The sequence below is a fragment of the Hemiscyllium ocellatum genome, chromosome 16 (assembly GCF_020745735.1).
Source record: "Hemiscyllium ocellatum isolate sHemOce1 chromosome 16, sHemOce1.pat.X.cur, whole genome shotgun sequence".
In the NCBI taxonomy this organism is placed as follows: domain Eukaryota; kingdom Metazoa; phylum Chordata; class Chondrichthyes; order Orectolobiformes; family Hemiscylliidae; genus Hemiscyllium; species Hemiscyllium ocellatum.
Genome location: NC_083416.1, coordinates 444,628 through 465,767, shown reverse-complemented (window position 1 = coordinate 465,767; position 21,140 = coordinate 444,628). Strand labels below are relative to the sequence as shown.

At 43.4% G+C, this 21,140-nt stretch overlaps 2 protein-coding genes across 6 annotated transcripts in view; one reads left to right on the top strand and one right to left on the bottom strand.

The window, feature by feature from the left end:
* The window catches only part of rab24 (RAB24, member RAS oncogene family), a 29,501-nt gene extending 18,894 nt beyond the window's left edge, over window positions 1-10,607 (bottom strand). The window contains exons 1-2 of one of the 5 annotated variants that reach the window (XM_060836978.1): window positions 10,522-10,607; window positions 4,091-4,302 (exon numbers count right to left, since the gene is read on the bottom strand). In XM_060836978.1, coding sequence (XP_060692961.1) covers window positions 4,091-4,207 — 117 coding nt within the window. In that variant the 5' untranslated portion in view covers window positions 4,208-4,302; window positions 10,522-10,607. Of the gene's footprint in view, window positions 1-4,090; window positions 4,303-9,497; window positions 9,984-10,441 lie in introns of those variants that run through there. The other 4 variants (XM_060836982.1, XM_060836977.1, XM_060836979.1 and 1 more) reach the window with 4 other exon arrangements.
* The window catches only part of nsd1a (nuclear receptor binding SET domain protein 1a), a 322,813-nt gene extending 302,897 nt beyond the window's left edge, over window positions 1-19,916 (top strand). The window contains exon 27 of the transcript XR_009645526.1: window positions 19,816-19,916. The gene's annotated coding sequence lies outside the window, so the exon portion shown is untranslated. The remainder of the gene's footprint in view (window positions 1-19,815) is intronic.
* The last annotated feature ends 1,224 nt before the right edge of the window (window positions 19,917-21,140 follow it).

Genomic DNA, 21,140 nt, shown 5'->3' with positions numbered 1-21,140 from the left:
AATATGGGTATTGAGTAACTACGATGGCTTAGTATAATTGCTAGACTATTAATCCAGAAACTCAGCTAATATTCTGGGGACCTGGGTTCAAATCCCATCATGGCAGATAGTAGAATTTGAATTCAATAAAGAATCTGGAATTAAGGGTTTAATGATGACCATGAAACCATTGTCAATGTTAGAAAAAGCCCATCTGGTTCACTAATGTCTTATGAGAATTGGTCATCCTTACTTGGTCTGGCCTACGTGTGACTCCAGACCCACAGCAATGTGGTTGACTCTTCACTCTCCTACAGGCAATTAGGACGGGGGCAATAAGTGCTGGACACACCCACACCTGAACAATACAGGTTGGTCTGCAAAAAAGCAACAGTTGCATCCTTCTGCAACCTCATATTATAGAAAATTGTTCTATGGAAAACCGCAAAAGAAAATCGCACTGTAGAAGATAGATAATAGAAAAATCACTTTACCCGTTTAGTACAAAGTTTGCATTATCCAAAACAACATCCACAATTTGACAATCAAGTTGCAGCCAATTCGCATGGGGCAGCACGGTGTTTCAGTGGTTAGCACCGCTGCCTCACAGTGCCAGGGACCCAGGTTCGAGTCCCCCGAGGCTGGAATGTCTGTGTGGAGTTTGCACATTCTCCCCGTGCCTGTGTGGGTTTCCTCCAGGTGCTCCGGTTTCCTCCCACAATCCAAAAATGTGCAGGTTAGGTGAATTGGCCATTCCAAAATTGTCCATAGTGTTAAGGTGGCCAAGCTGGTTGTAACAGTTACAAAGGCTTACGGGATCTTTGGGTTTATAAATGGAGGTGTAAAATATAAAAGCGAGGAAGTGATGCTACACATCTACAAATTGTTGGTCAGATCACATTGAGCATTGTACACATTTCAGGGCACCTTAATGATGTTTGATTAAATTAGATTACTTACATTGTGGAAACAGGCCCTTCGGCCTAACAAGTCCACACCAACCCTTCAAAGAGCAACCCACCCAGACCCATTCCCCTACATTTGCCCCTTCACCTAACACTACAGGCAATTTAGCATGGCCAATTCACCTAACCTGCACATCTTTGGACTGTGGGAGGAAACTGGAGCATTCCGAGGAAACCCACGCAGACACGGGGAGAATGTGCAAACTCCACACAGTTGCCCATGGCAGGAACTGAACCCAGGTCTCTGGCACTGTGAGGCAGCAGTGCTAACGACTGTGCCACCGTGCTGTCCACTAAAGCCCTGTAGAGTGCAAAGGCAATTTACTAAAATTCCAGAAACTAGGGACTTAGACACAAGAAAAGATTAGAGAAATTGAGCTTATTTTCCTGGGAGCAGAGAAGATTAAGAGGTGACTTTGTTGAGGTGTTTAAAATTATGAACAATTTTGACAGGGTAAAGGAGGATATTCTGTTTCCACTACAAGTCATTCTGCTATAATGCGCGTTTCGTCAGCGCAAATTGACTAACACGACTGACAAGTTGTGTTATCCAAACAGGGTCCACACTTTCTACTGAATGGGTTTAGCGATTTTCAATTAGCGATCGTCTACAGCACGATTTTCCATAGCGCGCACGGTTGCAAAGGAACAACTTGTCACATTATAACAGAATGACCTGTAGCTCGTATGTTAACAAATAGGAGGTCATAATTTCGACATTCGGCGAGAGCCGAGGAGAAACTTCAGATTTAGAATGCACTGCCTGGAAACGGGTTTCGTAAGAGGTTTCAAAAGAGAACAGAAGTATATTTGAAAGGGATTAAGTTAGAGGGCGATGTAAATTGGGCTGAAGAATGGGACTTGCTGGGGAGCTCTTTCAGACACGATGGCTCGCTTGTACTGTAAAATTCTGAGATTCAACAATTCAATACTGCTGCAGTGAGAACAAAATTGCTCTAAATATTAATTCACTAAAGCATATGGAAACATTGATGAATTACATACAATTAGTTCCTTATATAAATGACATCCTTAATTATTAAGGTGCCAAAACATTTGGCTTCCCAATGCCATTTAATTGGGGAGCATTGGAGCGATGTCAACATTTCTTTATTATCATGGATACACTTACCATGACCATGTAACCAATGTTGATTGTTGTTTAAAAAAACCCCATCTGGTTAATTCCTTCAGGGAAAGAAATCTGGCATCCTTACCTGGTCAGGTACACGAGACCAAAACCCACAGCAATGTGGCTCATGCTTAATGGCCCTCAGGACAAATATAATTGGGCAATCAATGCAGGTTTTGCCAATGAAACCTATGCCCCATGATTGAGTTTAAAAGAGTGATAAACTGACACAATTTCAGTAATACACTAAAAGGGGACTGCTCAGCAAAAGCATTTTTCGTCAGCACCAATTTTAAACACTGAAAATGACTACAAAAAAGTGTCCAATAGGCTAATGAAATTTCTTAACGAAATTAACAGCTGTATATCTGAAAATATTATAACACATGCCTTCCTTGTGTTTATACTTAAAAATACTTATCATAACCACTATCTTGGTCTGTGGACATGGCTAACTTGGGAGCAAAGCCTCGTTCTGGCCAAAATGAATTTTAAACCAGAGCTGAAAATTGAACAAAACATTAACCTGTGTCACATTTTTGGGGCATAAGACCAAATGAAATAAAAGTAGGCCATTTGCCCCTTGAACTTGCCACCCAATAGGTTCACAGCAAATCTGACTGCAGCCTTACCTCTCCTTCCCTGATTGCTCACCCTATTCTTTAGGATCTAAAATCTGTTAACTTCAGCTTGAATAAGTTCACTGAGCAGCCTCCACTATTCATAAGGAAAAAAAATCCATAACGACCCTCATCTGAAATAAACTGAAGGCCCCCTGTTTTGAAACTGAGCAGCCCAGAAAAGGGAGCATCTGTATCAATAAGATCAGTCTCATCTTTCTAAACCCAAAATACTGCTGGAAGAAATGGCATTTTGTTGAAAATTTTCATCTTGCGTTCATCACGATGTTTCACAACAATACCAATTCAAAGGGAAAACTGCCATTTATGCATGCAAGGAGAATACTAATTGGTTGCTAAGTGGACAATTGTTAAAGACGTTGCCACAGAGAATGCACCCATTAATGCTTATTGACAGTTAACTGCCAAACTTCGTTTAAATTCTGAACTAAACAGATTGATTGATTGAACAGGGCATTACCCTGGGAAATTAACTTCTCTGAACTGTTTGCAATACAATTCTTAACTCAGTTACACTAAAGCTCTGCAATATTTTGCACATTTTTAAAAGCTGATTCTGCTGAGTGAGCCAAAACTGTATAACTGTAATCCAGACTTCATTTAAATAGTCGAGTGTGGGGTGCTGGAAAAGCACAGGTCAGGCAGCATCTAAGGAGCAGGAGAATCGTTGTTTCGGGCAAAAGCCCTTCATCAGGAAGGGCTGCATCCCTACATTATGTGGAAGCTGCTAAATGAGCAAGTAAACTTAACTTGAGATCTAGTACTTTCAAGATGTTTCTAACAATGCGACCAGCCAACAGAGTCATAGAGATGTACAACATATTACATTCACATCTTGGTAACTTATTTTGGTTTGGAAAATCAGTTCAGATTAGTCAAACTCTCCCTGAAAGATTGATACATGTCTTCCTTAATGTAAAGAGACATTCTGTAGTGGATGATACTAATTTGTGGCATACAATTACTACGACCAAATTTCTCCATCTGCTTTATCTTAACAGGAGCACCAACTTGACATTTTAAATGGATTAATGTCTCCTCAACTGACATAGCAAAGTCAGAAATGGAGTACAAATTCACTAAGTGTGCATCAATGACAGTTAATGCATCTACAAGACTAGAGTTGAAAAATTCCACTTGCAATACAACGCTTTACATATTTCACATAACTATGTGACTGACTTCATACCTTCACCAGCCAGTCCTCAGCTTAGTTAGGTAACTTCCCTACTCCTATCATCAGCCATGGACTGGGCACTAGCTTTGCATTATCAACATTTCCAATAGCATATTTATCCAGATAAACTGTCATTCAGAGGTAAAGGCATCCTGGTATAAACATTACCTGGAGTACCACACTCATTCATACTCACATTTTGATATGGGCCATTGAGGAATCGATTATGCACATATCTCTCCACCAGGCTAGTCTTTCCCACAAACTCTTTCCCCAGCATTACCACCTTCACATCAACGCGCTGTCCACTCATTCTGTGACCTCTGCTGTCACAATTCAAGTTTAGGTGTAGGAGATATAATTTCAACCAAATAATAGCAATGTGGTCGTCAATTCAAATGGCTTCACCTGGAAATGAGAAAGAAAGGGGATGGTTTAGTTCACTGTGGAATGACTTTTCACTTAATTCTCAAAAGATGATCAAATCCTTCAACACAGTTATAAACGGTGCTGCAGCTTTTCCTTTACAAGTATCTACTCCTGGATTCTCTCAGTTATCCTGCATTGGAGCTGCAGAGCAATGAAACCAATTTTAAAGATGGGAAGTTATGAAAGTACACAGGAAACAGTAGTTCACTTCCTCAAAATAAATCACAATAGTACCTATATTCCTCCAAAACCAGTTCTGCATTCTGCAAATAAGTTGCATTTTATTGAATGCTGATATTACAAATAGGGTGGGGGGAGGAGTGAAACTCAGCGTAAGGATTGATAGCAGGGGTGGGATGAGAAGAGTGCTATGTTCTTGCCTAATTTGCCTTCAGTTTTATCACCACCTCCACAACAGTCTAAGCACTCTCAAGTGTTCTGTATATTCAAAAATGTGAGAAAGAATACATCCAAAAATATCCCAAGTCCAGGTGTGTCTTAAGAACATACAATCTGACTCAAGTTCCTTGTACATGAAGGTGCAGTTACAAGACAAGGACAGAATTCCACCATGCACATTCACAATTTCAGAACCAAGACTCCAGTTGTTCTGTCCATATGAGCCTGTGATTCCATCTAATTGTCACAGCTGAAGGCCATGACAAGACTTAATACAATTACATAATCAATTGCAGTGTTCAACTGAGATTAGAATCCAAATCCAGTCGTAGCTAGAGAACAAAGTTTTGTGGCACAGTGATAGCACCCCATCTCAGGTAGGAGGCCTGGGCTCAAGTTCTACCCACTCTAGATCTAAGTAATAACATTCTAATTTCTAAACAGATTGATTAGAAAATAAATAAAAGTCATTGCCACAGAACTGCATGCAAGTTGGTTATTAATTGGAACCAAAAGGTGATTTGGTGGTGGGAAAAAAAACTGTCCTAGTTATGCATGAAAGCACCTCTGGACATGGAAAAATCATAGCTATAGAAACCAGCAATGACAAGCCAGCACCTACACTGACTAGAGCTGAAAGCATAGCTAGAGAGCCTGAAACCCAACTCTAATACAAACATTGGACATTTCTTCACAAGATAAAATCAGGTTCTTTATCATGTCAGAAGTTAAGTGTTAACCTCTATTCACAGCAATTGTTCTGAAAAAAAGTTCAGATCCAGTTGCTGATCTGATTTTATAACCTGTGTCACCTTTAATGAGCTTTATCTTCAACCATGCACACCTGCTATAATTACAGCCTTTGCACAACACAGTACCCCACGTGAGGCAGGCAGAAAATGGACAATTATAAGAAGTTTTCATATCGTAGAATGGAGTGATTTTGAAACTCTGATTGTCAGCCCCAACTTGTAGAAGGATCCGGTGTCTCACTCGGATTGCACAATGTCATACGTAGCCCTTCATACTAACTTAGCAGTAATTCCTATTAATATCCCATGCCCTAAATAACAGACCCTTCCACTTGGGATAGAATACAGCAGTTTCAAATCAATGAACATGGAATAGGAAATAAATTTTAATGTCACGTGTATTTTTACATCAAAAATACAGTGAAAAGTTTTAAAAGTCGCCCCAATGATAGAAGTTATGCATAATGTAAAAGTAAAATTAGGACCAGTTCATCCCAGTTTGGTTAATGGCTCCAGGGCTCAGGGAGAGCTGACTTAGGAATGATGGAACATTAGGTACTAGATACTAGCTTGGAAGTCTCAACCAAGAGAGAGAGTCATGCCAGGCCACTGGAATACCTGAACACCAAAGACAAAGATGACCTGCACAAAGGGGCAAGACCATCATGTTGGGTCAAAGTTCTCATACCCCCTTTCTAAGAGCATTGTGGGTTTTTATCTGCAATTTCTCCCCTTCACTCTACCGTGCAAAGAGATTCGAGAAGTTCAAGGCAGCTCATGACCTTCTCATGGGTGATTAGCAATAGGCAATAAATATAAGGCTAGCCAGGGGTGCCCATCCCATGAAAAAATGGATACTGAATAATCATCTACATTTTGAACATATTATTTGCATCCTTCTCCCCAGTGTCACATTGTACAACAGTTACTCAGTTCAGCTCTTACACATTTCTATCCCAAGGTCATAAACAGTGATATCTCATTAGGAGAGAAAGAATACTGCATTTTTTGTTTTAGCAACAAACATTACGCTATATAGCATAGCAGTAACAAAACGATAGTGACCAGTTATGGGTACTGGCTCGAACAAGGGGAAGAACCCATTTGGAATGTAAGATTTCTTGGATATGAACCATCACATTACTTCAACACTAATGCAGTGATAAGTTATTTACAAGTACACAAATGTTTCTGCATGTACTGAAATTACTTAATTGAGTTTAATTCAAAGTTCAAGCTAAACATTTGACTTTGTAAAACAGCAGTATCATTTCATCATTTGGCTGCTATTTTACTCATGTTGAAGAATCCTACTTAAGGAATTTTCCATTTCCCACAGTAAGCAATGGATTCGCTAGGTGAGACCAGCAGCTTATTACATGCTAAGCCTGAAATAAAATATAAAATGTGAAATCTATGCAGATAGAAGTAAAGATGTAAATGCACTTGAATTAAATACCTGCAAGTGTCGAAATTGTCCTGAGTTTATAACTTTTACTGATTTATCCAAGGATCAGCAGTTGATTCCTTGAAACCAATATGTCATATGTATTACATTTTTTAAAGTTTTGTTGGTCTTCAAAATCAGAAGTTAAAAGCGAATGTTGGTTATACTATTATACATTTAAATTAAATAACTTTCCTTTGAAATCTAGCCCCTTTGTTTCCCTCATAACTAATATATGAGGCTCCTCTCAACCCCTCTTCCTTCCCTTTGCACTTTCTAAATCTCACTTGCAGCAGGTGAATGTGGCTCCTAACTTTGATTTAATCACAGGGTGTGGATATTATTGGCAACAGCAGCATTCAATGCTGATCCCTACAATGTCCTTGAAGGTAGTGTTGGTGGTGAAATGCTTCCTTGAACCATTGCCATTCATGTGATGAACTGATAAGTAGTTCCAGAATTGGCCGAGGTCTGCTTGTATTTGCCACGTTTGTTGTTGTGATGCAAAACGAGTCAAGTAACAACTCTGTCAACAGTAATGGACACTTTGTATAATTTATACATCCTGTCACTCAGGGCAGGAGATATTAATATGATGGTTGCTAACTCTGAACCACAATATTTTCATTCTATACTGCACTCCAAATCTCTTTCTCAACAGTTCAGTTCTTATTCAAAGAAAAAAAACACTTACAAAAAGAATAAATTTTCATTGCATGTGCACCATTTATACAGGCAAAAATATTAAAACTAATCATGGTTGCTGCTGTGGAGTACGGAACAAAATTATTGTCGTTAAGTTTCCCTTTCACTTCCATGATGGGCCACCACAGAATACAAACCACAAAACCAATATTATTGGAGAACAGAAGTACATCATTTAGCCCCTCAAACCTGTTCAGATTGTGCTTGATCCAGACCCAATTCTACTCAAATTCAATTATTAATTGCTAATTAATACCACTGAAGACCTTTGGTTGACAAAATTATCAATCTCAAGTTTTAAAAATAGTTACTCTAACTTCAAATGCAGTTTACAGAAGAGAAGTCTAAACTTCTATCATGTAGAATGTTTCCTAATTTCACTCCAAAAATGTCCATCTCTAATTCCTGGACTATGTCCCCTATTCCTAGACTCCTGCAACAGCAAAAATAGTTTTTCTTTACCAACCTGTTCCCCATAACCTGAAATTTCAATCAGCTCACCTCTTAAACTTGTATATTCAAGTCGAAAAACATGGTGCTGGAAAAGCGCAGCAAGTCAGGCTGCATCTAAGGAGTAGGAGAATAGACATTTCGGGCTGCTGGACCTGCTGTGTTTTTTCAGCACCATACTTTTCAACTGATCTCCAGCACCTGCAGTCCTCACTTCCTCCTCGTAAATTCAAGGCAAGTTCAAGTTTGTTTAACCCCTCACTGCAATCTAATCCTTACAAACCAAACATTCTTCCCAAAGGGGAGTCCACAAATGCTCTCAGTACTCAACTCAAGGCATAGTAAAACTAGAGCTGAAAATGTGTTGCTGGTTAAAGCACAGCAGGTCAGACAGCATCCAAGGAACAGGAAATTCGACGTTTTGGGCCAGAGCCCTTCATCAGGAATGAGGAGAGGGTGCCAGGCAGGCTAAGATAAAAGGTAGGTAGGAGGGACTTGGGGGAGGGGCGATGAGATGTGATAGGTGGAAGGAGGTCAAGGTGAGGGTGATAGGCCAGAGTGGGGTGGGGGCGGAGAGGTCAGGAAGAGGATTGCAGGTTAGGAGGGCGGTGTTGAGTTCAAGGGAAACGACTGAGACAAGGTGGGGGGAGGGGAAATTAGGAAACTGGAGAAGTCTGAGTTCATCCCTTGTGGTTGGAGGGTTCCCAGGCGGAAGATGAGGCACTCTTCCTCCAACCGTCGTGTTGTTATGGTCTGGCGATGGAGGAGTCCAAGGACCTGCATGTCTTCGGTGGAGTCGGAGGGAGAGTTAAAGTGTTGAGCCATGGGGTGGTTGGGTTGGTTGGTCCGGGCGTCCCAGAGGTGTTCCCTGAAGCGTTCTGCAAGTAGGCGGCCCGTCTCCCCAATATAGAGGAGGCCACATCGGGTGCAGCGGATGCAATAGATGATGTGTGTGGAGGTGCAGGTGAATTTGTGGCGGATATGGAAGGATCTCTTGGGGCCTTGGAGAGAAGTAAGGGAGGAGGTGTGGGCGCAAGTTTTACATTTCCTGCGGTTGCAGGGGAAGGTGCCGGGAGTGGAGGTGGGGTTGGTGGGGGGTGTGGACCTGACGAGGGAGTCACGAAGGGAGTGGTCTTTGCGGAATACTGATAGGGGAGGGGAGGGGAGGGGAGGGAAATATATCCCTGGTGGTGGGGTCCGTTTGGAGTTGGCGGAAATGACGGCGGATGATACGCTGTATACGGAGGTTGGTGGGGTGGTAGGTGAGAACCAGTGGGGTTCTGTCTTGGTGGCGGTTGGAGCCCCAGATGGCCTCCTTCTTCAAGGACCGCAGATTCCCCCCAGACATGATCGACGATGCCCTAAAATAAAAACCCACTGCCAACATTCCATTCACCTTTATAATTACTTTAAGTACTTACAACTTTTCCATGTTTACAAATCCTGCTTTTGATTTCTGCTGCTTCGAGCCTTTCACCATGTAGTAGATACTGCTTTATCCTTATTAGGTTCAAAATAGATGAAACCCCACAAGCCTGAATTGAAAAATACTTGGCTACTCTTCTGCCTATTCACTTAATTTATCAAAGGACACTCTGGGGCCAGATAAACACTCAATATGCAGGCCCTCAACCCTTCAACACAGGCAGACAACTTTGTTCCTAGCCCAAACCGCTCAGTCTCTTCTCTTAGATTGATGTGGTTTCCCACAGTCAGCTTCACATCAGTCCCTAACAGTTGAATGCTGGTTATGGGTTGGAGGTGGAGGGTGGCTTCACACACTCACCCAGGTTGGTTAGCAAAGTATGTCTCCGTCTTTCCCTGGGGACAGGGCAGGAAGACAGAAATATTAATAATCTCATGAGAGACTGAGGGTGAGTTTCAATGGGACCTCTCTACAACCCCTCCCCCCAATCCTGTTTCAAGGGGGACATCTCTACCCCCACCCCCACCCCCCAGGCTGGGTTCAAGGGGAACCTCTCTACCCCCCACCCCCCCAGGCTGGGTTCAAGGGGAACCTCTCTACCCCCCACCCCCCCAGGCTGGGTTCAAGGGGAACCTCTGTATCCCCCACCCCCCCCAGGCTGGGTTCAAGGGGAACCTCTCTACCCCCCACCCCCCCAGGCTGGGTTCAAGGGGAACCTCTGTATCCCCCACCCCCACCCCCCCAGGCTGGGTTCAAGGGGAACCTCTGTATCCCCCACCCCCACCCCCCCAGGCTGGGTTCAAGGGGAACCTCTCTACCCTCCCCCCAAGGCTGCCCTCCCCTACCTCAGGGGGGTGAGCATTCACCCCCCCACCCCCCGGGCCGGACTTGACCAGGTGAAGGCCTCCTTTCCAGTGAAGCACCTGCTGAGACACTGACCTTACCCGGAGCACAGACAAGGCCGGGGACCCGGGGGGTGGGGCTGGGATAATTAATCCGCCGCCGCCGCCGCCACTTACTCACAAACACAACCGAGACCGCGGCACCGCACACCAGGCGGGAGCAGACACGGAAATTACATAACAGCCCGCCCCCAGGATTCCCGGCCGGAACTGGAGGGGCGGGGCCAGGCCTGTGCAAGGCGGAGCCAGAGGAGGGGGCGGGGCCAGGCCTGTGCAAGGCGGAGCCAGAGGAGGGGGCGGGGCCAGGCCTGTGCAAGGCGGAGCCAGGTAAGGGGGCGGAGGTCAGGCCTGTGCAAGGCGGAGCCAGAGGAGGGGGCGGGGCCAGGCCTGTACAAGGCGTAGCCAGAGGAGGGGGCAGGGCCAGGCCTGTACAAGGCGGAGCCAGGTAAGGGGGCGGGGTCGGAGAAGGGGGCGGGGTCAGGTAAGGGTCAGGCCGGGTGACAGGGGCGGGTGGGTGAGGAACAGCTCTGTTCATGTGCAGAATCTGGAGTTAATTCCACGATTTTAGATCGGTAAATCTGAACTAAAATTCACATTTAAGCTGCAAGTACAGAACAAATATATCATAAATTAAAAATCACACAACACCAGGTTATAGTCCAACTGGTGGTTATGGACCAGCGCTCCAAAAGCTAGAGCTTCCAAATAAATCTGTTGGATATAACCTGGTGTTATGTGATTTTTAACTTCGTGCACCCCAGTTCAATATTGGCACCTCCAAATCATAACAAATCTGTCAGCATCCTAAAGGGATATGGTCAAGAATTGAATATGGTCAAGAATTGACTTGATATCTGATCTGCCTGGGAGGGAAAGTCCTTCCCTGCTGCTTATTACTTTTACACCTGTATTAAGTAACCTGTCTTCCTCCTCTTAGAAACAAACCTGACCTCGATAATTGTGACTCATAGCTGCAATTTGCACGCCCATGTAATAAGACCATTAGACATAGGATCAAAATTAGGTCATTCAGCCCATTAAGTCTGCTCACCATTCAATCATGGCTGATATGTTTTTGATCCTTTTCTCCCGCTTTCTACCTGCAATCCTTGATCCCCTTGATACTCAGGAACCTATCTGTCTCAGTCTCAAATGTACTCAATGACCTGGCCTCCACAGCCTTCTGTGACAATGAATTCCATAGATTCACCACTCTCTGGCTGAAGACTTCCCTTTACTCTATGACTGTGCCCTCAAGTCCTAGACTCTCCTATCAATGGAGGCATCTTCCCAACATCCACTCTGTCCAGACCATTCAGTATTTTGTATATTTCTATTCGATCTCCCCTCATCCTTCTAAACTCCAACAAGTATAGACCCAGAATCCTCAAACATACCTTAAGCTTTTCATTCCTGGGACCATTCTCATGAACTTCCTCTGAACATGTTCCATGGCCAGTTCATCCTTCCTGAGGTATGAGACCCAAAACTGCGCACAATACTTCAAATGTGGTCTGACCAGAGCCTTATAGAGCCTCAGAAGTATATCCCTGCTTTTATATTCAAGGTCCTTTCAAAATAAATGCCATCGTTGCATTTGCCTTCCTAACCACTGATTCAACCTGCAAGTTTATCTTGAGAGAATCCTGGACTTGAACTCCAAAGTCTCTTTGCACTTCAGACTTTTGAATTTTCTCCTCATTTAAAAAATAGTCATGCCTCTATTCTTCCTATCAAAGTACATGACTTCACACTTTCCCACATTGTACTTCATCTGCCAATTCTTTGTCCACTCTCCTAACCTGTCCAATCCTTCTGCAGCCTGCCCACCTCCTCAATGCTACCTGTCCCTCTACCTATCTTTGAGTTGTTTACAAACTTAATCAGAATGTCTTCAGTTCCCTCATTTAGATTGTTATGTATAAAGTGAAAAATTATGGTCCCCATACTGAGCCTTGTGAAACACCACTTGTCACTGGCTGCCATCCAGAGGAGAACCCTTTTATCCCCACTCTCTGCTTTCTGCCAGACAGCCAAGCTTCCAGCCATGCTAGTACCTTGCCTCTGACACCATGGCCCTCATCTTAAGCTTTAGCCTCCTGTGTGGCACCTTGTCCAAGGCCGTTTTGAGGTCGATAACATTCATTGGCTCTCCTTGGTCTAACCTGCTCATTACTTCCTCAAAGAATTCTAATAGATTTGTCAGGCATGACCTCCCCTTGATGAAACCATGCTAACTTAGCTCTATTTTACCGTATACTTCCAAGTATTTAGAAATCTCATCGTTTACAATGGAAATACTCACAATATTCTTGAGTCTCCTCCATACTGTAAAGCAATTGCATCCTTCCTGTAATATTTGACTAAAATTATCATGTACACAAATCTCCTGTTGTGGTCCAACCAGTGTCTATTTATATCGTACCAGCATTACATCCCCACTCTTCTATTCAATACCTCATCCAATGAAGGCAAGTATCTCACATTCCCTCTTTAATATAATAAAACAAACAATTGCAGATCCTGGAGCTCTGAAACAAAAACAGAAATTGCTTGAGAAACTCAGGTCTGGCAGCAACTGTACAAAGAAAGTTGTCTCAATATTTTGGGTCCGGTGACTCTCCCTTGGAACACATCTTGAACACATGATTATTCTGATGAAGAGTCACCAGACTCAAGACATCAATTCTGCTTTCTTCCCACAGATGCTGAGTTTCTCAAGCAACGTCTGTTTTTGTGCCTTCTTTATTCCTTGTCTACTTGACCTGGTATCTTTAGGGGATATGTGGACAAGCACTCCAAATTCTCTCACTTCTTCTGCCTCTGTCAATACCCTCCATTTATTGTGTATTGGCTGGCTTTGATTGGCCTGCCAATGCATAATCTGAAATTTCTCTAGTTTGAACTCCACTTGCCACTTTACTATCCAGTCAAGCAAACAATAGATATCTTCCTGCTATCAACAAACATGCTCCTCACTATCAATTATATGGCCAATTTTTGTCTCATCTGCAGATTTCCTAATTCCTCGTATCTTTAAGTGTAATAATTGACATGTACCACAAACAGCAATGAACCCAAATTTGAATGATGCCACACAAATACAAACTGTTTTCCATTTGCAAAAACATTGCTGACCATCACTTTGTGTTTCCAGTCACTGAGCCAATTTGGATCCAGATCTCCACTTTCCCCTGTAGCACATGGACTTTAGATTTTCTTACAGTCTAACATGTGGGCTCTTCTCAAATTCTTTACCAAAATCCGTGTAAACAATATCTGCTGATCAACAACCCTCAACCCTGCTTGTTACATCCTTAAAAGAAAATCAGTTGTTATTAAGATTTGACATCCCTTTAACAAAACCATATTGTCTAGCCCTGATTAATCTGTGCCTCTAGGTCACACTTCATCCTCTTTCTCAATATTGTTTCCAGTCATTTGCCCACCACAGTCCTCAGTCTGACCAGCTGATAATTGTTTGGCCTATCGCTCATACCTTTTTTGAAATGATGATCTTATGTTTACAAACCTCCAATCTGGAAGAATGGAAAAGCCGCAGAAATTGACAGGATTCAGTGGAGATTTTAAACTTGGTGGAGTAGTGCTCATCTGTCATCTCCATCAACTGTTCCTGAAAATCTGTGACAAAGAAGAAATCCATGCTGATCTCAGGAATGCTGCCATTGCCATCATCTTCAAGAAAGGATACAAAGTGGACCGTGGGAACTACCCAGGAATAGCCTATTCTCCCTCGCTGGGAAAATAATCACTGAATCCTTGATAGATTCCTTCTTCCAGCCTCTGAGGAAAACCTTCCTGAAAACCAGTGTGGCTTCCAACCAAAATCGATAAAGTGTGGCAGTTGAAAAAAACACAGCAATTCAAGCAGCATCTGAGGTGCAAGAGATTCGACGTTTCGGGCACAACCCTTTATCGGGTCAAAAGGAGTCCTGATAAAGGGTTATGCCCAAAATGGCAACTGGTCTCCTGATCAACCCCTCGCAGGTCAAGTTCCTCACTCCATTAAGACCAATGGAGAAATCCTCCCAAACTTAGACCATTTCCCTTAACTGGGAAGCTACCTTTCATGTAATGCTGACATTGATAAGAGAATCAACATAGTACCAACTTGTGAGCACTGTTTCCAGACACCTAAGGATCAGTATTCTGATGACTGTGACCTCTGTGCTGATATCAAGATCTTTGTGTAAAAGGCAGTCATCCGTCCAAATCTTCCATATGACTCGTGAAACTTGGACTACATATTGACACGTCTCAAGGTCCTTGAAAAATCCATCAGCTGGGGGAACAGGTGGATAACAGCAGTGTTGGTGGGGCTCCCAACTGTATCAGCATTGAAGCCATGATTATCTGAAACCAACTCCGCTAATCTGGCCAGGATGCCTGAGTTCCAACTGCTGAAGAAAATCATTTTCACCCAGCTCAAGGAAAGTACTCAAAAGTGAGGAGGACAAAGGAAGTGTTTCAAAGACTTCTCTCAAGAAATGTAAAATAGATGTCAACACTTAAGAGACCCTTGCTCAGAAGGAACTGAGTTGGAGGAAGTTCCTGCATGAAGGGACAAAATTTGAGAACTCCTGTCAATGAGAGGAAAGAAGGAAAAGGAGTCAGGGAAAGGAGTGCCAGTGACTTCACTAAGTGAGTGATTGTCAATGATGACTCACATTTGCAGACATCCGATTGTCTGGTACCTTGCCTGTAATTAATAAGGATTGGAAAGTTATCCTCAGAACACTTTAAATTTCATCCCTGGCTTCCATGAACTGCCTTCATATAATTCATCCTGCCTGGTGATTTATCCCCCTTCAAGGAAGTCTGTCCCTTCAGTACGTCTATGCTCGTTATGTTTTTTTATCTAATAATATTATATGTTATTAATAATACTTCTGTATTGGTTCTGATACAATTTCTGAGGATAACTCTCATTCAGAATCCATTTGTTGCATTTCTGTTAAAGATGTACTAACAAGCTAGCTTCGTTCTCCTTAACTTTATGCTTATGTAATTTTTTTTAAAAATTGCATGCATGTAATTATTAAATTTACAGCTCACTCCCTTTTTATTAAAATCCTCATCTTCTGGCCTAACTTTATGGGCTGCAATCTGCTCACATCACAAAGGCAACAGAGGTAATCCAGGATGTTTCTCCTGCAGCATCCCAGTTATAATCTAACTCACTGACAAGTCACCCACAACAGCTAATTAAATGTACAGCAGCTAATTAAATTAAGTGTTGCTAATTAAATGTAGACTAAATAGATTGCTTTCAGAAAATAGCATCTTACGATACAACAAATAAGTAATTTCCGTAATGACATGGAGGGAGGTAAGGCCAATATTTAGGACCAGCCAAGATAAAATCTCTTCTTCTTCTAAATCAAGCTTTTTGTTTCAATTCTCTTTCTCTTTTAAAGTTTTTTTTCCATTTCTACCGAAATCTTAGCCAATTCTCACTGTGATATCTCAATTTCAGGTTTCCCTTCTAATAGGAAATGTTGGATAGTCACTTTCAGTGTCTCCAATTTAAGGTCGAGCAGGTTTTTAAAGAAACAAATTCAGCTCAGAAACATCAATGCTCTGTTCAGAAGCAAATTTAGTTTATTTCCGAGAACAATTCAGGAAGCAAGTCAGCTCAGCAGATGGGTTAGATTTGTGAATCCAACTAACCAGAACAGTTTGGTCAAAAATTTGCAGCTGGAACTGAGAAAATTTAGGTTCTCAGATATGTGAAAAGTCCATATTGACAGATTCAGAAAGGAGTCATCAAGTTTCGGGAAAAGATACTGCAAAAACTTCAGGAGTTGACCCAGGCGGGTCGTACCTCTGAGGTTGAGCCTCTGTTATGGATAATATTGGGTTGGTATAAAATTTGTGTATCGCGTAAAGTTTGAAATGCTGTGTCATTTAAAATCACTTGCAAATAGATAGTTTGTTTATTTGTTCTTTATCCTGGTGTGAAGGGGTTACAGGGAGTTGCTCCAATCCCAGCCAGGGGTCCCCCTTTGGGATCTGACTTGTCCAGGAGCCGGGAGGACCATCCCTTCAATAACAAGTCACAGTGCACATCCTCGGGGCTGGTCAGACCCCGACACTGACACTGACATTGACCCCCACACTGACACTGACCTCGACACTGACCCCGACACTGACACTGACATTGACCCCCACATTGACACTGACCCCGACACTGACACTGACCCCCACACTGACACTGACCCTGACGCCCACACTGACACTGACACTGACCCCCACACTGACACTGACATTGACCCCCACATTGACACTGACCCCGACACTGACACTGACCCCCACACTGACACTGACCCTGACACTGACCCCTGACCCCCACACTGACACTGACCCCTGACCCTGACACTGACACCCACACTGACACTGACACTGACCCCCACACTGACACTGACACCCACACTGACACTGACACTGACTCCCACACTGACACTGACCCCTGACCCCTACACTGACACTGACCCCTGACCCTGACACTGACCCCGACACTGACACCCACACTGACACTGACACTGACCCCCACACTGACACTGACACCCACACTGACACTGACACTGACTCCCACACTGACACTGACACTGACCCCCACACTGACACTGACACTGACACTGACCCCGACACTGACCCCTGACCCCGACACTGACCCCTGACCCCCACACTGACACTGACAGCAGCCCCAGCAGATTGGTGTCTCTTTAATCCGGACACATCGCTCTCTCTGGAAATAAAGACAAACTGGCGCCATGGCAACGCGGCGCGTGCGCGGGAGCGTGACCTTTGCCCCGGCCGCTGCTGATGGCGGCGTCGGGAACTACAGGAGGGAGAAGGTGACCATGAGGCCGGTGAGAGGGTCCGGGGGACACGGGGATGGGGGACACGGGACAGGAAGACATGGGGTCAGGGGACACAGGACGGGGACACGGGACCCGGTCGGGGACAGGAGGCACTGACACGGGACGGGGACAGGGGGACACGGGGTCGGGTGACCAGGGACAGGGGGACTGCAAGGGGGAGAAGGTGAACGTGAGGCCGGTGAGAGGGTCCGGGGGACCAGGGGATAGGGTATACGGGACGGGGGACACAAGGACACGGGACGGGAACAAGGGACACGGGACACAGGGACAAGGGATGGGGGGACGGGGACAGGGGGTACGGGACAGGGACACGACACCCGGACGGGGACACGACACGGGGACAAGGGACTCGGGGACTGCAGGAGGGAGAAGGTGAACATGAGGTCGGTGAGAGGGTCCGGGGGACCAGGGGATAGGGTATACGGGACAGGAAGACACGGGGACAGGGGACACGGGACGGGAACAAGGGACACAGGGATGGGGGACAAGGGACATGAGGGACATGGGGACAAGGGAGACTGGGACAAGGGACGACGGCGGGGACACAGGATGGGACGGTAACAGGGGACAAGGGACATGGGGACAAGGGATACGGGACAGGGGCAGGTTGCCTCCTCTTAGTCTTTGAAAGAGAAATTTTAATCTGCTTCAGCCAATTGGATTAAATGGCTTTGGTTGTAATGATCTTGACTGAAGTGAAATATTTATCAAAACTCTTTTTGTGCTTGCAATGACAGCACTGAACTATTTTAGCACAAATTGGCCACCTCTGAGGCAATGGGATAGTCTGTGTGAGAAATGGGAAAAAATATCATATTAGTGCAGGATTGTGCCTGTGTATTTAACTGTATTCATTAAAAGTGGAGTCTCCTCCCTCGGGTGCAAGCCTGAAGAAACTTCTTGGGGACTATGGGCTGGCCAAATATCATGGGTATCTCTCACGTCCTCCCTGGTTGTGACCAAAGAAATAAAGAGCACTTGTTTCAGGAATTTCTAGTAAGACATTTAGGCTTTAGTTTGGCTTTATTTGCCAGAACTAAAAGTTTGGTTCACTTGGGTTAGAGAAGGGAGGGTGGAAGGTGCAAAATCTCCTCTCTGTTCCTTTGAAGTTTTATCTTGAGCCCATGAGGAATCCAGTTTCTTGTGTTACTATTTACACGCAAAACAGAGGACTTCAGTGGAGAAACTCTATACCAACTGCTGAGGCTTGTGAATGTGACTGTTTTTGCCTTATGACTAATCAGTGGTTTAGGTTGGAAATGAGAAGTGTGCGCATGCTCTTCACCCTCATGCCAAACATATCCCAACAATCTGTACATGCTGTCAATGTGATAGAATGTCTTTCCAAGCTTGTGGTTAGACATGCTTTTTTGGATGGGACAGGACATACTGTGCATGAAGTGGGAAAATATTTAATTATGTACTAGACACTCCATGCGTAGCATTTTCAGTAAATAGCAGCTTGAATTGTATTGTCTCAAGCATCTGAGAATGATCATCTTTGAAATTTAATTTTTCACGTGAGGAAATGTAGAAGTTATTCTGTACTATTTTTCACAATTTATGAAATGGGCAATGAATCAGGAAGTGGCGAATGGAGTTTAATTTGGATATTTGTGAGCTGCTGCATTTTGGAAAAGCAAATCAGGGCAGGACTTATATACTTAATGCTGAAAATGTGTTGCTGGAAAAGTGCAGCAGGTCAGGCAGCATTTTTGGACTTGGGCCTGATGACCTGCTTCCACACCGTAGGGAATCTATGATACCTCCCCCCATGGAAACATCCTCCTAGCACTTAGCAGGTCACAACCACTCAGAATATTACATTTCAATAGTACCACCTCAAAGTATTTTGAAGTCTACAGCATATAGGTACAAACTGCTTTCCTCATGTCACATCTTCATTCCAAGATTAACCCACTTGAACCTTCTAGTAATTTCCTTAAAAATTCAATCCAACTACATACCTCCATATGAGTCAATGACAAAAGACAAGTGTATTAAACAATATTAACTGTTAGGGTAAATTTACCATAAATATTGGTCACAATCTGCCATTTGCTAATGACAACTGAAAAATCACAATTTTGTTGTATTACTTAGTCTAAGTAGATGTCCAAAGTTCTGGAACCAATCCAAAACGTTTGCATCTCCTAAGAATTTACAACTTTTCTTTCCAAATATTATCTTCCACCCCGTGAGTTTCCCTTGAGGGAATCTCTCTCTCTCTTGCTTCAGGTTATGCAAACCCCTAGCCTGATTTTAACTCATCCTGTCTTCAAACTAGGCAAAAACCGCCACTTGTAATCTGTATGGTGAATGAGAAGAGTTAGCATTTTCTCTGCTTAAGGTGCAGGTCTGGCCAAAATTGATTTTATTGATCTCTCCTTCGCAGGCAGCTAGAGATCACAAAACTTTGATTCCTTTCTGTGTGTGATATCTCTGGGTTTAGTGGAAAACATGTAATCTGATCTCAAAATAGTATCCTCTGTCATCCTCTCCACAGGTAACACCGTACAAGACCACAAGATATAGGAAACAACCTCTAGACCTACTCCTGTACTTGAGTACACGTGACAATAAACCGAATTCTAAATGATAAGACAATCCTGAACTTTCACTGGACTGCCTCCAATGCCAGGATATCTTTCCTTAGATAAAAGGGGCCCAAAACAGTTTATAGTATTCCAGCTCACTAGTGCTTTGTACAACTTTAGTAAGACGGCCTCATGTGTTCTGTTGGATGGGAGGTTGAAAATAGAGAACATTTTCAAATAAAATTTTCTCCGAACGTTGCTGACAATCTGGATAAGTATATTTAAAGTGTACACTTTAACAAGAAGTTTTTGGAGGCATGATTTGTGAATGAAGCTAACAAGCAAATTTCAAACTGTCACCAATCGCTAGAGGAGTCAAAGGTAAGTTTTGAAAATACACCATGTGTTAGTGCTGTCACAAAGCTGGTTCCTTCTTTCTAAAAGCTGTTCCTTTTCTCTGGGATACTGTGTCTTTGGTGTTTTTCAGAGCGGTCGCAAACACTCCCAGTGCCAATTAGACTGGTTTGGTACAGAGATTAAAGGGTATTGAGAGGCCTCTTTGTTTATAAGTAAACAGATGAGCTCTCAGGCCAAAGTGGTCATGTTTTCGAAGTGACCTGTATAAGGAAAGGGGGGTGGTCAGCTCTGTAGCTGAGCAGTTCAGTCCAGAACTGGTTGGGAGTTCAACGGTGAGCTGTGTGGAATCTCTCTTGCGCTCGCTCACTCCACTTCTAACTTCAACCTGTAAGTATCTCTTTTTTCCGATCACAGATACACTGAGTGAATCGACCAAATTCAGTTCATTTCAATTAATTTTGGGGCATGATGTAAGAGGACCTTTAAAATTATGGAGACATTAATAAGTCAGATTTAAGAGACCACCCATTCCGACTATATGTTATATTTTACAGACCAATTAAATAGAGCTGGAAAGTTGGCTAGGCAGCATTTAAAAGTATCACAGCATACAATGAAACAGGAAGCAGATGAGAAATCACAAATTTGCAATTAAATTAATTTAATCTAATAAAAAATTGGGGATAAGGTATTGGTGTTACCTGCAATAACAGGTGAGCCTTTAAAAGCAAGGTGTAGTGGACCTGACCAAATAAAGGAAATTGAGTGAGGTGAACTATTTGATAAGGACTCCAGACAGGAAGAAATCTCACAGAGTGTGTCATGTGAATATGCTGTAGAGATATTTTGATAGGGAAGGAAAGCAAGAGGAGAAGGTGTTAATGATGACAGCACAGAAGGAAGAACCAAGTTCAGAGAATTCTGAACTGGATATTCC